Here is a 15282-nt window from a genome sequence, read left to right as displayed (position 1 = left end):
AACTCTCTACTCCGAACTGTGGTGGAGGCTCCTTCTATGGAGGCTTTTAAACAAAGGCTGGATGGTCATCTGTTGGGGGTGCTTTGAACACAATTGTCCTGCTTCTTGGTGGGGGTTGGACTGGATGGTCTACAAGGTCTCTTCCAACTCTATGATTCTATGAACATTTAGCTCTCAGTTAAGGTTGTTAATCTTGCAGATATGTATCATTACTTGTTGTGTTGTGGGCACTGCACTAGAGACACTTTTTCCTGACTAGGAGAAAACCAATACATAATGGTTAATAAATATCAAATCCATTACATTCCTCAGACAAAGTCAAGTTTAAAATATTTTGATATCAAGTTAACTCACCTGGTAGCATTTCTATATGTGTATTAAATGCAGTCTTGGTTTTTAATGCATAAAATCTCACATTCAGTGCACATTGAGTATAACTAGATCTTGGCTATAAACCATATCCAATAGATCCAAGGTTTTGTCAAGTGAAAGAAATTGTCCAGTAAAGTGCCTGTGTGCACTATCTCGTATATATTTAATATATCAAATGTAAATGTGTGTTTTCTTAACTACCTTTCAGTCCGTTTTCTTATTTCCATTGTGCCACCGGAGTACCACAAGGGGACATCCAAAAGGCTATCCTGGCACCCGTAACTGCCAATAGAGAGACACCAGCGTTTCCAGATCCGATACTGGGGCCAAACAGCTCTCGACTGGAGCAAGATGCTATTAAAAGATTGGGAGCCATCAAATTACATGTCCAAAATGCTCCATTCAAAGGCTCAACAAAACCAAAGGAGAAGAAAACCAGGAATAAGAATATCATCTCAGTAACCAATAGAAAGGTGGCTGAAGACAAGTTATGGTCCACCCCAAATAAGAATAAAGAGAAAAATAAAAGTACCATGCCAAAACCCCATGGAAAGAAGCAAGCTGAAACCATAAATACGACACAAGCATTCAGTCCAAAGCAGACTGTGAAGAAGGATGCAACCACAACATCCGATCTACTGCAGCTTCAAGGAAGAAACATCACAGCACTCCCCAATACAAACCAAACCAAGAAGAAACAAAGCAGAGAACCAAACACAACTGGAATACACTCTGCCAAAGTGAAGCCATTTTCTGTTGTCACGAGTCACAACGCATCTACTGCTAAGGTTCAACAGACCACACATCTAATTCCCAGAAACAGGTTTAAAGCATCTGACTTCAAATCTCAGCCCCATTGGGATTTTGAAGACCAGTATCTCCTAGACAATTCAGTCACACAATCAGTAAGTAGTTATATAGCATCACATGGTCATAATTCTTATGAAGGTACTGCTGCTTCTGTATAACGTGTAAAGATAATAATAGCTTACTATAATACTTCAATTGTTTTTATCACCTAGGAATCAGTGTAAAGTGTACCTTTGACTTACCTCATAATCTTTCCTGGCATGGTGAGCTCTAACAATGTTTTTAAACACCTGCACTGATCTGAGAATATTTATATAGACTAGAGCCGTGGTTTTCAACCTGTGGGTCCCCAGGTGTTTTGGCCTACACCTCCCAGAGATCCCAGACTCTTTACCAGCTGTTAGGATTTCTGGGAGTTGAAGGCCAAAGCATCTGGGGACCCACAGGTTGAGAACCACTGAACTAGAGAAACAATAAGCTATTATTCTTTAGTCTACTTTCATTTCTCAATAACAGGAGACGTCTTGAACATCTAGAACAATTAGTGATGACTGCTGTTCCTTTGGGGTTTTAAAAAATGTCATTGCTAATATTAGTATTTGTTTTTCTGCACAGTGGCTAGCCTACTTGTTTTTTTTCCAAAATGCAGCAGCACATTGCTTGGAAGTGGTGCCATTAATCACATTGGGACCAGAGCAAATCAATACTCCCTCCCCAATGTTTTAAGTGGACTTAATTCTCTGAAAGTACCAACTCTCATCAGATCTTGGTAGTTAAACAAGGTCAACCCTGGTTAGTGAGTGGGTGAGAGACCACTATGGACCTCATCACACTTACCTTTTTTAGCTTCCTTGGGCACTGAGGGGACAGTCCAGCAATGAATGGGCACACTGTCCATCACATGTCATCACTGGACTTCCTGTTGCAGCCCCACCCCCAACTGGAGTGGAAACATTAGGAGGGCACTTCCCTCCTAATACCGGAAGGCATTTCACTGCCGCTTCTCCCATGTGCACACGGGATAACAGAGTCTCCTCGGATCCTTGCCATTTTACCACAGAGGCTGGCAAAATGGCATGGGGGGCAAGGGTCATCTGTATGATGAGGTCACAAGTAAAAAGAGCTGCTGTAGGCAGTGGCAGGCCACCTCTGAGTATCTCTTGCCCTAAGAAAATCCTATGAAATTCATGGGGTCACCATAGGTTAACAGGTGACATACAGGCACAAAAAACATCAACAAATGTTTTGTGTGATGTTATTAGTTCTTCTAAAGCAGTGGTTCCCAACTTTTCTTTTGACCAGGGACCACTCTCTAAAATTAGTATCAAAAGAGTTTCAAATCAGTTTTTGGTCAACTTTAGATTTGGTTTGGTTATTTGGGGTGCTGATTCAGAAAACTGCATTGGATAGACCACATCAGCTCTAGTTTCTGATACAACACATATGCCATCCAGTAGTCACCATCTGCTTGCCCACAGAAAACCATATTTAATAAGCCTTGGCATAATAAGAGGATTTCGTGAGACCAGTAGCTCTTATTGCAATGATGTAGTAACGGCAGGCTGTGGCCCATATTTTAGTTCTTGCGGACCACTGGTGGTCCACGGACCACAGGTTGGGAACCACGGCTCTAAAGAATTGCCTGAGCAAATATAGGGACATAGGCTCTACTGCTACTTTGTTGGTAACTGCTGTCAAGTTGTCTGTGGCTTATGGCAACCCCATGAATGAGACACCTTCAAGTCACCTTACTACCAACAGCTCTACTCAGACCTTGCACTGTTGCTGTGGTTCAATAAATGAAAAAGAGACATGCTGATATAAGTGACCCTAATGGATCAGCAGCACAATTTTTTAAAATTTTCTAATCATTTTATTTAGACTTTGTGTAATGATTTATTGCTCATCTGCAAGAATTAATATTGCATTCATTAAAAATCATTCATATACAAAATAAAACTATCCCTACCTGGGTTGATGCTATAACATGCTCCTTTTTTCCTTTTTGTATCGCAGTCCTCCTCTTGTTTCTTGATTCTCTTATCACACATTTTGATCCTAGAATTGGCTTGGGTCCCTCTAAGCCAGTGGTTCTCAACCTGTGGGTCCCCAGATGTTTTGGCCTTCAACTTCCAGAAATCTTAACAGCTGGTAAACTGGCTGGGATTTCTGTAGGCCAAAAACCTGGGGACTCACAAGTTGAGAGCCACTGCTCTAAGCCAATGTGAGTGAATCTCCAAAACTCCTCCGTGATGTTCAGGAGGATACCTTTATTCCATTTGTCTGCCTCTGTGATGCAGTGTCAATAGATGACTTAGCTAAGGGCTCCATCTCTGTATAAGCCATGGAATAAACTCTCATGCCTGGCAACACCTCAGTTCAGCACAATCTTTTTAATAATCCTCTGGATCTGCCACTGCATTTGCTTCTTGTGTTTTTATCTCAGCTGCAAGGCATGATATTGTTTATTTAAATTGAGTTTAAGGCTGAATGTATAGAGCTTTATTTCCACCCAACAGCTCAACTTGGGTTGTTCACCAACAAGATCAAATCTGGCAACAGAGATACCGACACAAGAGCTAGACCCTGTGTCAGGAACACACTGCTGTTTAGACAGATTTTGGTCCTTGAAAATACACTTCCTAACTTCATTTCCCTCTATCTGTGTTTCAAGAGCTGTCCAGGTTCCCTGCGGGTCAAGGCTGCCAGATCTGATTGGCTAAAGGATGTTTTCCTACCCAACATCACTCTGTTCATGGACAGGAGCCATTTCAGTGACAGTGAATGGGAGCGTATGGAACATTTCCAACCACCTTATGGTTTCATGCAGCTAAACTATTCACGTGAGCAACTCTTCCAAGGGGGAGGCAGACATGGGCCAAAAGAAAAACATTTGCTTTTTGGAGCAAAAAAATGTAGGGTTTTATATTTGGGTACCTTGGAATTGTCTTTTAAGGTATGAGCAGCTCAGCATTGGCAGGTGGGCTTTTATTGATTTTGCCTACTTGTAAGGAAAGGGCAAATTATTTTTCCCATCAATTGCCATTAAAACTTACTTAAATATGAAGACTGATATACACAACATGTATTTAGAAGTGTCATCCACATATACCTGAATATTTTTAGTGTTTGACCACTTAGTATACTTCTGATTGATAATATCTGACAGGGCTTAATTATAAAGGAGTTTACTCTTGGCGATCTTGCCAGTCATGGTGGGCTAGGAGTGGGCTCAGCCTTCCTAGTCTTGTCTTAGGTAGAGTTTGATTCCTCCTGCCTCTAATCACCTGGTTAGAATAAGTGTTTATATTACTACTAGTACTAAGCATTGTTGAACCTTCGTGGCCCATCTTCAGGACAAGATAGCAAGTTTAATGATTTTGGGTTGAGCTTCACTCCTGTATATTAGTTCTATTTTGTTTCTCTCTTAAATCAACTTTTTTTTTATTTGCCAGTCATCTGTAATGAATGACATTTGTGTTCACAGTGGTGAAAGAAGTCATATCCTTGCTTCCCCCTAAACCTTACTACCAAATGTTCTGGGCTCACAACAGCAATAACCAGACTTCCCGATGTATCACCTGTGCAGTCGTAGGGAATGGCGGGATCTTGAACAACTCAAAAATGGGCCAGGAGATTGACTCCCATGACTATGTGTTCCGGTAAGAGGGACTTCCCTCTTTTATATTATTCTCCTCTCTCATTATGCTACCCTTCCTTTAAAACAGTACAAGGCTGCTTAGGAACTTTACTGTTAAACAGAAAAGTGTTGATTTTTTTTAAACCAACAATAATCTAAACATTATAAAACAGTGAGAAAAACAAGTTATTAAAAACATCATCAGTAGAGTATAATTAGCATAGCATCTCAATAGCAGAAAGCTATCTTGGATCATAACAGCAGACAGCAGGGAGGAAGGTTTAGTTTAGTAGAGACACCTGACATCTTTAGTGAAACATTAAGCTTCAAATATAAACTCTAAATTCTTAGTCACATAACATGCACAGGCTGGATTCTTCAAATGTATTTCTTTTTTCTCCCTTCAAAACTGATGCTTTAACAACAGTATTTGTGCTCTAAACATTGAGAATTTTCCTCAATTCCTGTGCATTTTATTTGTAGTTGTATTTGGACTATTTGTAAAGTGACAAATTACAGTTTGTCCCCAATATCCAAGGGGAATCCTCCCAAGACCCACGCCTGGCTTGGGTACCTGAAATCATGGATAATAGCAAATTTTATATTTTGACTATAATTGGGATGGAAGTATAATACAGAATTGCATTGGAGGACCTAGAAAGGCCCATAAACACTTCTGGGAGGAATTTTTTGTGTGCACAGAGTTTTTTTGTATCCATAGATTTTAAGTATGTGCGTGAAAGGATCATACTGCATAACAAATATTCATTAGATTTTCACTCTTAACATCTACAGGAAAGCTGTGGTTCTGCATGAATTTGATTGTGCTGGTTTGTAGAAAACTGAATCATACTGATTCATACACACCTTCAATTTTTGCATCTCCTTTCCTCTAGAAATTTGACAAAGTTCCATCTTGAGTTGATTATATTATAGCAGCCAGTGAATTTCATCCATTCCAGCAAGCTCCTTCACTTGATTTTATTAAAAAATGTTGGGAAGGATGAATTGTGAGGCCAGATTTGTCAATCGGTTTCATGGCATCCCCTTAACTAACTTTGTAATTCAATTTGGTTTCTTGGGCCAGAGTGAGTGGGGCCGTGATGAAGGGCTATGAGGCAGATGTGGGAACAAGAACATCCTTCTATGGTTTCACAGCTTACTCCATAATGGCTTCTCATGTGTTACTGCGGAACCGTGGATTCCAGAAGATCCCCATGGGAGAGGTGAGAGAAGTTATGTGTTTTCTCCCTGTGGGACACATTACAGCTTTAGGGAGTGACTCAAGTGAGGGGAATGCTAGAAAATCAATTCACCCCTGTGGCATAATGGGCTAAACCCTTGTGCCGGCAGGACTGAAGACCGACAGATTGGAGGTTTGAATCCGGGGAGAGTGCAGACAAGTTCCCTCTGTCAGCTCCAGCTCCCCATGCGGGAACAGGAGAGAAGCCTCCCACAAGAATGGTAAAACAGCAAAACATCCAGGTGTCCCCTGGGCAACGTCCTTGCAGACGGCCAATTCTGTCACACCAGAAGCAACTTGCAATTTCTCAAGTTGCTCCTGACATAGAACCCCACCACAAACCCCACGACACTAATTTTCCTTGTTCCTCACCCCTCTGAAATTGCAGGTTTCCCAGTGTCTTATTCACGTTGGCCCTCAGAAGTCCAATTTAGTATAAATCCCCAAGGATAATGGGACTATTAAGGAAAAAAGACAATGCAGAGTGACTTCTAGAAAGAAAACTGGTGAGTGCCCCTGTATTATTGATTAAAAAGGAGCCCCCGGTGGTGCAGTGGGTTAAACCCCTGTGCCGGCAGGACAGGTAGCAGGTTTGAATCCGGGGAGAGGCGGATGAGCTCCCTCTATCAACTCCAGCTCCTCATGTGGGGACATGAGAGAAGCCTCCCACAAGGATGATAAAAACATCAAAATCATCCGGGCGTCCTCTGGGCAACATCCTTGCAGACGGCCAACTCTCTCACACCAGAAGCGACTTGCAGTTTCTCAAGTCGCTCCTGACATGACAAAAATGATTAAAAATAAAAGAAAGGGTTTCAGCAGGTCTTGGTTGCTATCTGGTTGCATGAGAGGTCACACCTGCTGAAATTCCCTCTTCTACGTCATCATTAAAGATAAAAGACCTATTTCCCATTTTCCTTCTGCTATTCCTAAACAGTGAAATTATAGAAAAATAGTGTTGGCTGCTCTCAATGATTATTATCCCAGCTTTAGTTTCTAATGCATTGATGCTCACAGCTTGAGGAGCCGATGCTTAAAATCTAAGCAGGAGTTTCTCATGCTATGAGGATTAATGATCTAGTGGGATTGGGCTTGGCAACAGAAGCGTTTTTGCCTCAAGTGAATGTTTTTGACACAGAACAATGTCCAGTTGGTGAAATCCGGGGGCAGCACAGTAGGAACCATGTACCTGCTTTATGCTGATTAGGCTTGGGCTGGACCATCGCCATATGCTTGAAGTACCACTCCAATGTTTCTGCTGTGTTCCATTTTCTTTTATTGCTTTGCCCTTGTTCAGTTGATCGAAAAGCTGGGGTTGGCCTGCCATCATTTATGTAAACGAGGCCTGGAGCAGGATATGGATTTAGTTTGGCCAGCATAAGACTGCCCAATCCTGCCCAGTGATTATGCGATCTGGCAGTGTTTGCTTTCCATCTGTTATGCCCCCTACCAGCATATGTGTGACATGTTTCCTAGGAGATCAAGTACCTTCATTTCTTGGAAGGCGGAAGAGATTACGAATGGCTGAAAGCTCTTCTACTGAACGTGAAAGTCAGGAAGGGGTTTTTGGACCAATACGGGTGAGAGATGCTCTACTTTCTGAGCTCTTTCCAGAACCCTCTTTCTTCATCTTTCTGCATTTTCACTCTTCTTTTCACAGAACGTTCTGTGATTATCTATCTATGCCAGGACTTCTTAAACTTATTCCACTTGTGACCCCTTTCTGCCTGAGTATTTTTACACAACCCCAGATATATGTGTATATAAAATGGGTATACATATCAAACATTTATTTAAAATAAATCAGCATTTGCAAAGCTTGCAAAACAGACCAATTTCCTCTTTTTTTAGTACAACGGAAGCATTTTCTGCACAATCCACTGTAAACACTGCACATTGTTGCTAACAGATTTATGTAAATGGGTGGTATTCAGAGACCATTTTTTTCCATTTTTTGTGACCCCAACATTGAGTTAAGGGGGGGCCATTTGGGGTTGGGATTCACAGTTTAAGAAGCGGACATCTCTAGCTAATGAGACCCTAACATTTCTTATGCTTTCCCTAAAGGTATTTCTGTTTCCTTTCTTAGGCCAAGGCCTCGGGATGTATTCAATCCCAATTTCAACCTGGATAAGTATTTTGTCATTCATCCAGATTTTATCAGATACATGAAAAACAGGTAATTACCTTCAAATATTAGAAATATGTATGCCTTCAAGTTGTTTCTGATATATGGTGACCCTATCACAGGGCAAAACTGTCACAGGGTATCAAATCCTATTCTTCAGAGCCACAGTACTGTGCTCAACCCACTGACACCACACTGGTTCCAAAGCACAGAACTGTCATTGGCAACGCTAATGTATGTGTGTGTATAGTGAAAAACTGAGAGGGAAGGGAAGTACTGATCTTATTTATGCCTTGACTTTTTTCCATCGTGGAACCTGAGGTGGCTCTAGAACAGGGGTCCTCAAACTTTTTAAACAGAGGGCCAGGTCACAGTCCCTCAAACTGTTGGAGGGCCGGATTATAATTTGAGAAAAACATAAATGAATTCCTATGCACACTGCACATATCTTATTTGTAGTGCAAAATACACTTTAAAACAATACAATAATTAAAATGAAGAACAATTTTAACAAATATAAACTTTCAATGAGAAATGTAGGCCTACTTTTGGCTGATGAGATAGGATTGTTGTTGTTGTTGTTGTTGTTGTTGTTGTTGTTGTTGTTGTTGTTGTGTGCTTTCAAGTCATTTCAGACTTAGGTTTACCCTGAGTGAGGGCCGGGTAAATGACCTTGGAGGGCCGTATCTGGCCCCTGGGCCTTAGTTTGAGGATCCCTGCTCTAGAACATAGAGAAAAGTGGGTCTTCCGCGTCCATCGAGATCTGATTCCAGTACCCCTTGTGGACATCAAAACTCATAGTTGCTCAAGCCCTATTACATACTACACCATACTAAAATGGTGTCCTTATATAATAACGGCAATGCCAGTGTTTGATTTTCAACATCTGTTTTAATATATTCAAGCAATAAGTGGTTGAATCTGTAGATGCCAAATTTGTGAAAACACAGGGCCAACCACAAAACAAAATATACATAGCTAAGAACAATTATATAATAGCAATATTTTAAAACAATTAGCTATCTTAATAAAAACAACACTAATTTAAAACAAGCCAAAAGCAACTGAAACAGAACAAGGAAAATAAAACAGAGGCTGTATGGTCATCTGTCGGGAGTGCTTTGAATGCGATTTTCCTGCTTCTTGGCAGGGGGTTGGACTGGATAGCCCATGACGTCTCTTCCAACTTTATGATTCTTCACTTCTATGAAAATAACGGCAACCCCTCCCCCCCCCTTTTAAACCCTTATGTTACAAGTGCTTGATATCCAAATACCTATCTAAATGTTTATGCCTCCTGGTAGCGCAGCGGATTAAACTGCTGAGCTGCTAAAATTGCTGACTGAAAGGTTGCCCGTTCGAATCGGGGGAGCGGGATAACTTCCCGCTCTTTGGCCCAGCTTCTGCCAACCTAGCAATTTGAAAACATACAAATGTGCGTAAATCAATAGGTACCACTTCTGCTTGGAGGTATCTACAGACAATGCCGGCTCTTTGGCTTAGAATGGAGATGAGCACCGCCACCCAGAATTGGACATGATTACACTTAATGTCAGGGGAAACCTTTGCCTTTACTCATCTAAATGTTTAAAGTACTTTGATGGCCGAAATAGAGCGGAGAGGGAACAAGGCCAACTTCTTGGGAGACTTCCACAGCTTGCATTCCGGCACCTTTGGACCACATCAAGATGGGGAAGGCTGTATGGCATAATAGGGCTCCTGACCCTATTAAGTAATTGTGTCAGTCTTTGGGAGACATAACTTCTTTGTCCATATTGCTTCAATGGCCATAGATGGTGTGCCTTCCAGAATGATTTCTTCTGCAATTTTGAAACACAAGAACCTCTTTAGAGAGTGTTGTAGCAATTTTAAAAATAAGAAACACCCATTGTAATGTTTATTATAATGCAATGGCAATATCCCATAGAATACTAGTATCTGAATTTTGATCAGAGGCACCAGAGGAGCTCCCAGACTAAGGATTATAACTGCAATGGGTTAAACCCTTGTATCAACAGGACTGCAGACCCAGAGGTCAGAGGTTCAAATCCAGGGAGAGCAAGTTGAGCTCCCTCTGTCAGCTCTAGCTCTCCATGTGGGCATATGAGAGAAGCCTCCCACAAGAATAATAAAACATCAAACATCTGGGCGTCCCCTGGACGTCTTTGCAATTCTCTCACACCAGAAGCAGCTTGCAGTTTCTCAAGTCGCTCCTGACATGAAAAAAAAATCCTAAAAATTCAAGGTTTCCACAGGGTTTTGTCATGGTAGTTCAAATGGAACCACAACACTATGTAAAGAGACCCTCAAGAGAGGGAGGTGTAAAAAAAAGGATCTGATATCAGTGGCTGCTCAGCAAACACTGCCTCGTGTCCACCTCACTTTGAAAGACATGGGCAAGCTTGTGTCTCAAGGATATTAAGACAAGTGAAAAGATGTTTAGCTCCTTGGAGCAATGTATGGGTTTGTAATAATGCCAGTCTTCTATTCCTTGTTTCTGGCTTTTAAAAAAAGGACTCTGCAGGTGGGAGGCTATGAGAACCAAGGCCCCCAAAGACTTCGTAAAGCTGCAGACAAGGAACCTGAGATACAGCATCCTTGTTGTAAAGCACTGTGGCCACATGAGGGCAAAGCTAAACATTACACGGATGTTTCCTTTTGAAGTATATTCTGTGGAAGCAGGCACTTCCAAGGGAATTTCCCCAATCCCTTTCCTCAGCATTTCTCTCTTAACAATGCTACATCATTTTTCTTAACCAATGCTGACACCAGAAAGGTGAGCTTCCTTGGGATGGGGAAGACTATTCACAATGCAGAAATGGTTAGGCACAGTTTGAGTTACACATTCTTTTAGCAGATCTTACAGCAAAGCCCTGGCTGGCTGTCAAATCGTGCTACCTGGGGAAATTAAAGAAATACAGCACCTATTTTATAAAATACCATTTTCCAAGAGGGCAGGTACATTCATCTGTTGCAACAAAAACAACAACAATCTCTGGGCATGAGTAATGCATTTCATTTGGCATAAACTATAGTCTGCAGGAGCTCATGTCTTTACAAGTCCCCAAAACCCATTATTTTTTCTATGTACCAAAGAGCTTGGATATTTTGATTTGAACCTCAAAGCACTGTTTCAGTGGTAGCGGCTGAGTGCTAAAACTAGACATTCTGTGAAGATATCTGAATAATGCCTTTAAGAGAGTCCAGTGATATTCTGTGAATTTGTATTAATTATTTTCACATTTTAAAAGGTAAAATTTAAATTATTCCCTCATACCAGAAAATTGCCATTGTTAAGATAGGCACCGCAAGTCTCTTGTCCCATGAATACTCCTGAGCATTAGAGAAAGATGAAAAGCATTGAGATTTAGGTATCAATATTTCAACAGTGTCATCTATTCTGAGTTCTGGGTACTTTCCTTTTAAGTAAGTGTTACACAACCTGTCTCCTCCTTAGCATTTAAATATTTTTGGCAAATATATTTACAGACAATATGATGTGTCAGAAGCGATTTGAGAAACTGCAAGTTGCTTCTGGTGTGAGAGAATAGTCCGTCTGCAGAGACGTTGCCTAGGGGATGCCCAGATGTGTTATCATCCTGTGGGAGGATTCTGTCATGTCCCTGCATGGGAAGCTGGGGCTGACAGATGGGAGCTAAGCCCATCTCATGGAATTGCTTCAGGTCAGCAATTGAGCCAGCACAAGGGTTTAAACCATTGCACTACTGTGGCTCCTTTAGACAATATCATTGTATGTCTTTTATCTTCTGTATTTGCTCTTGGTTTTTTTTAGTCATACATATTATACATTTTGCCCTCAAGCTCAGCATGTTCTCTGCATTTCTTTGTTCTTTCCTTTTTTTTGTGTGTTCATTCAACTTTTCTATTTAATTGATAATCTCATGAAATATTTCAAAAATACAATGCATATTATCGTCTTTTGCAGGTTTTTAAGGTCCAAAAATCTAGATAAATCCTACTGGGGAATCTATAGACCCACAACAGGTGCCTTCATTTTGTTAACTGCACTCCATCTCTGTGACAAGGTAAAACAGTCCTGACCCTATTTTGGCTGCAGCTCTCAGCAGTCCCAGTCTCTCATGGCCGGTGGTGAGATTGTGGGATTCTGATTTTTATCTGTGGTTGTGAACACTGGAGGAAAATCAATGCATGATTTGAAATGAGGGGTTGGAGGAGAATTCTACAGAAACCCTATATTATAAAAAGTCAAATAAATGAGTCCTTTAAAAAAATTAACCCTGAACTCTCCCTAGAAGCCAAGACACCTAAACCGAGACAGTTGCAAGTTGACCATATCATGAGAAGACATGATCACCAGAAAAGACAGTCATGTTTGTTTAGGTAGAAAGTAGTAGAAGACTTGGTGACATGATATGGCGCTCCTTACAGAAAGAGGTCAACCCTCCTGTTTAAGGAGTCCCATTGGCTGCCGTTTACCTACCAAACCCAATTCAAGGTGCAGGTGCTTACCTACAAAGCCCTAAACGGTTTGGGACCTGCCTACCTGCGTGACCGCATCTCTGTTTATGAACCCACGCGCTCCCTTTGTTAATCCGGAGAGGCCCTGCTCGCGATCCCACCTGCGTCGCAGGCGCGTTTGGTGGGGACGAGGGACAGGGCCTTCTCTGTGGTTGCCCCCCGACTCTGGAACACCCTCCCCAAAGACATTAGACTAGCACCCACATTGGCAGTCTATAGGAAGAACTTGAAGACCTGGCTATTCCGATGTGCCTTTCCGGAATAGGATAACCTCCAGCACTATGTCCCAGAAGCACTTTATTAGAGTTTAAGACTCTCTGCACATTGCACTTGCCCAGAAATCCAACATACCACCTGCCACACCCAGCACTTTTTAACCTGTACCCATTACTGGCCCGGCCCTGGTTTTTATTGCGTATGGTGTAATGTTTTGTTATTGTTTATGTTTTAATTGCTGCTTATGTTTTAATTTGCTTTGAATTGTATTGTTATTGTTTTGCTTTTTTGTGTTGAGGCCTTGGCCTTTGTAAGCTGCATCGAGTCCTTCGGGAGATGCTAGCGGGGTACAAATAAAGTTTAATAATAATAATAATAATAATAATAATAACTGTTCATAGCCCGGAAAAACCTACAACAACCCAATAATTGTTCATGTCACCAACATGAATAGTTTGAAAAGCTGTTCTAGGCTCAAACAAGGAAGCCACAGTCTTGCATCTGCAAGACCTGGGCTGGTCCGGCCAGTGTGATATGGAGGTCTCACATTCCTAGGTTAATAATAATAATAATAATAATAATAATAATAATAATAATAATTTGTAGCCCGCCTATCTCCTCAAAGGGACTCTGGGCAGGACTCAGGGTTGAAGCTGATTTGACAACAGTTAGCAAGAGCAAGTTCAAATTATCTGAAGGCTCAAAGATTCCCCATCTTGGATGAAGGTCTGACCTACTATTTAAGGAAAGGGAAACATTCACCCTACAGGAAAGTGCTGGGTTAACTGCCAACTCCTCAGGGCACTTTGGTGCTTTGGCATCACTATTCTACCTGAAGCAAGGTGGGTGGCAAAAATGAGCATCCTTATAGGGTGTTTCTCTCTCCAACTTTATAATCTCCAGATCCTCTCTCCCCAAGTTTACACATACCTCTTTCTTTCTTCTCACATTCTGTTCTTTCATTCTTTACTTCACTGATTAATCTACAGTGTGCAAAATAGAAATAAAAGTACCCAGTAGGAAGACTGAATAAATATTGAGTATCTTCTGATATGCTGTGTAACTTCGTCCTGCTGCAACATTTTTTGTTTTTCTAATGGCAAATATATGTGCCATAAGTCCCCCTCTCCATTATTTAAGCCCCATTAAGCCAGTACCATATGTCTTCATTTGATAAGCCTCATCTACAGATTGTAATTTATTAAGTTATTTTTAAGTTAAGAAGTGAAAGATACATCGGATGATGCTGGAGCTACTTTGGGCATTGAGAAGAGGGGACTTTTGGTAAGGGTGAATCATCCTTTCCCCGTTTGTCTTCTGTTCTCTGAACTAAACTGGTTTCTCACACTTGTCCCCAAGTCTTCTTTTCAGCATTCCTTTTCTGCAGCCAGTGCAGACCCTTTTCTAATTGCATTTCTTTGCCTTCCTCAGGTAAGTGCATATGGGTACATCACAGAAGGCTACCAAAAGTATTCCGATCATTATTATGATATGCAATGGAAGCGCTTGATCTTCTACACCAATCATGACTTTGATCTGGAACGGAAGGTGTGGAAAAGGCTTCACGATGAACAGATCATGAAACTCTACCAGCGAACATGACAAGAGACAGAGCCTTGACTGTGACCCCCTACCTTTGGGACAAAAAACTTTGGAGACAGGGATCTTATCTGGATTCAAGCCATATTTTTATTTCTACAGAATAACTCCTTGGGTCTAAAGACCTTGTATCTATACAGTTAACTCCTCCAAGACATCAACACCATTGTATATACCAGAATTAAATATTTTTCCCAAACCCATTTGGGTCAAATCATTTGATCAATTATTGCAGTGTTAACTGTGTTGGTTCACCTTTCTAAAGACTTGGACAAAGATTCTTCCCACTGCAGCTATCTATATGGTTTAAACTCTGTATATGGAAAGCATATGTGCTCTGTAACAAGCCCATGAGTCATGATTCATATACACAGTAGTAGTAATTCTAGCAGAAACTTCAGTAATGGTAGCATTTCTTTTTGCAGTGCCGTGTTTGTTTGATTTTATTTGTCAGTGCCATAATTTGTCACTCATTTTGCTGAAGCAAGGTGATTGTTGATGCGATAAATTTGAGCAACGAGTAAGCTATTAAATCTTACAACATACTACACAGAGAAAGAACAGGAAGCTTGTATTTGGTATTTGTGTTCCAGCTTTCCAACTAGGGAATTTACATCTATAACTTTGACTTGCGATAAGATTCTAGCAATTGTGTTAACTTAGAAAGAAGTCACTGAAGAACAACAAGCTGCACATGAATCACACACAACCTCTGAAAAAGTACATTCACTTGTGTAACTATTTTTGTAGCAGTCTAGTTCTCCAGTGGATTAG

General features: G+C 41.0%; 1 protein-coding gene across 1 annotated transcript; it reads left to right on the top strand.

The window, feature by feature from the left end:
* Positions 1–814: 814 nt before the first annotated feature.
* Positions 815–14707, top strand: ST6GALNAC1 (ST6 N-acetylgalactosaminide alpha-2,6-sialyltransferase 1). The gene is made up of 8 exons (XM_060760969.2): positions 815–1277; positions 3857–4025; positions 4670–4844; positions 5910–6048; positions 7542–7645; positions 8155–8244; positions 12140–12239; positions 14341–14707. The coding sequence occupies exons 1-8, from the start codon at positions 906–908 to the stop codon at positions 14509–14511; spliced, it is 1320 nt and encodes a 439-aa protein (XP_060616952.2). The 5' UTR covers positions 815–905; the 3' UTR covers positions 14512–14707.
* Positions 14708–15282: the final 575 nt, after the last annotated feature.

Source organism: Anolis sagrei, chromosome 2, assembly GCF_037176765.1.
Source record: "Anolis sagrei isolate rAnoSag1 chromosome 2, rAnoSag1.mat, whole genome shotgun sequence".
Lineage (NCBI taxonomy): Eukaryota > Metazoa > Chordata > Lepidosauria > Squamata > Dactyloidae > Anolis > Anolis sagrei.
Note: the sequence above shows the minus strand (reverse complement) of the source record. Positions and strands in the feature narration are given on the sequence as shown.

Coding starts and splice junctions, on each gene's coding strand:
- ST6GALNAC1 (XM_060760969.2), top strand. CDS start 906: ATGCCAAAACCCCATGGAAAGAAGCAAGCTGAAACCATAAATACGACA. Junction 4,845..5,909: donor TCCCATGACTATGTGTTCCG/GTAAGAGGGACT, acceptor TTCTTGGGCCAG/AGTGAGTGGGGCCGTGATGA. Junction 8,245..12,139: donor ATCAGATACATGAAAAACAG/GTAATTACCTTC, acceptor CGTCTTTTGCAG/GTTTTTAAGGTCCAAAAATC.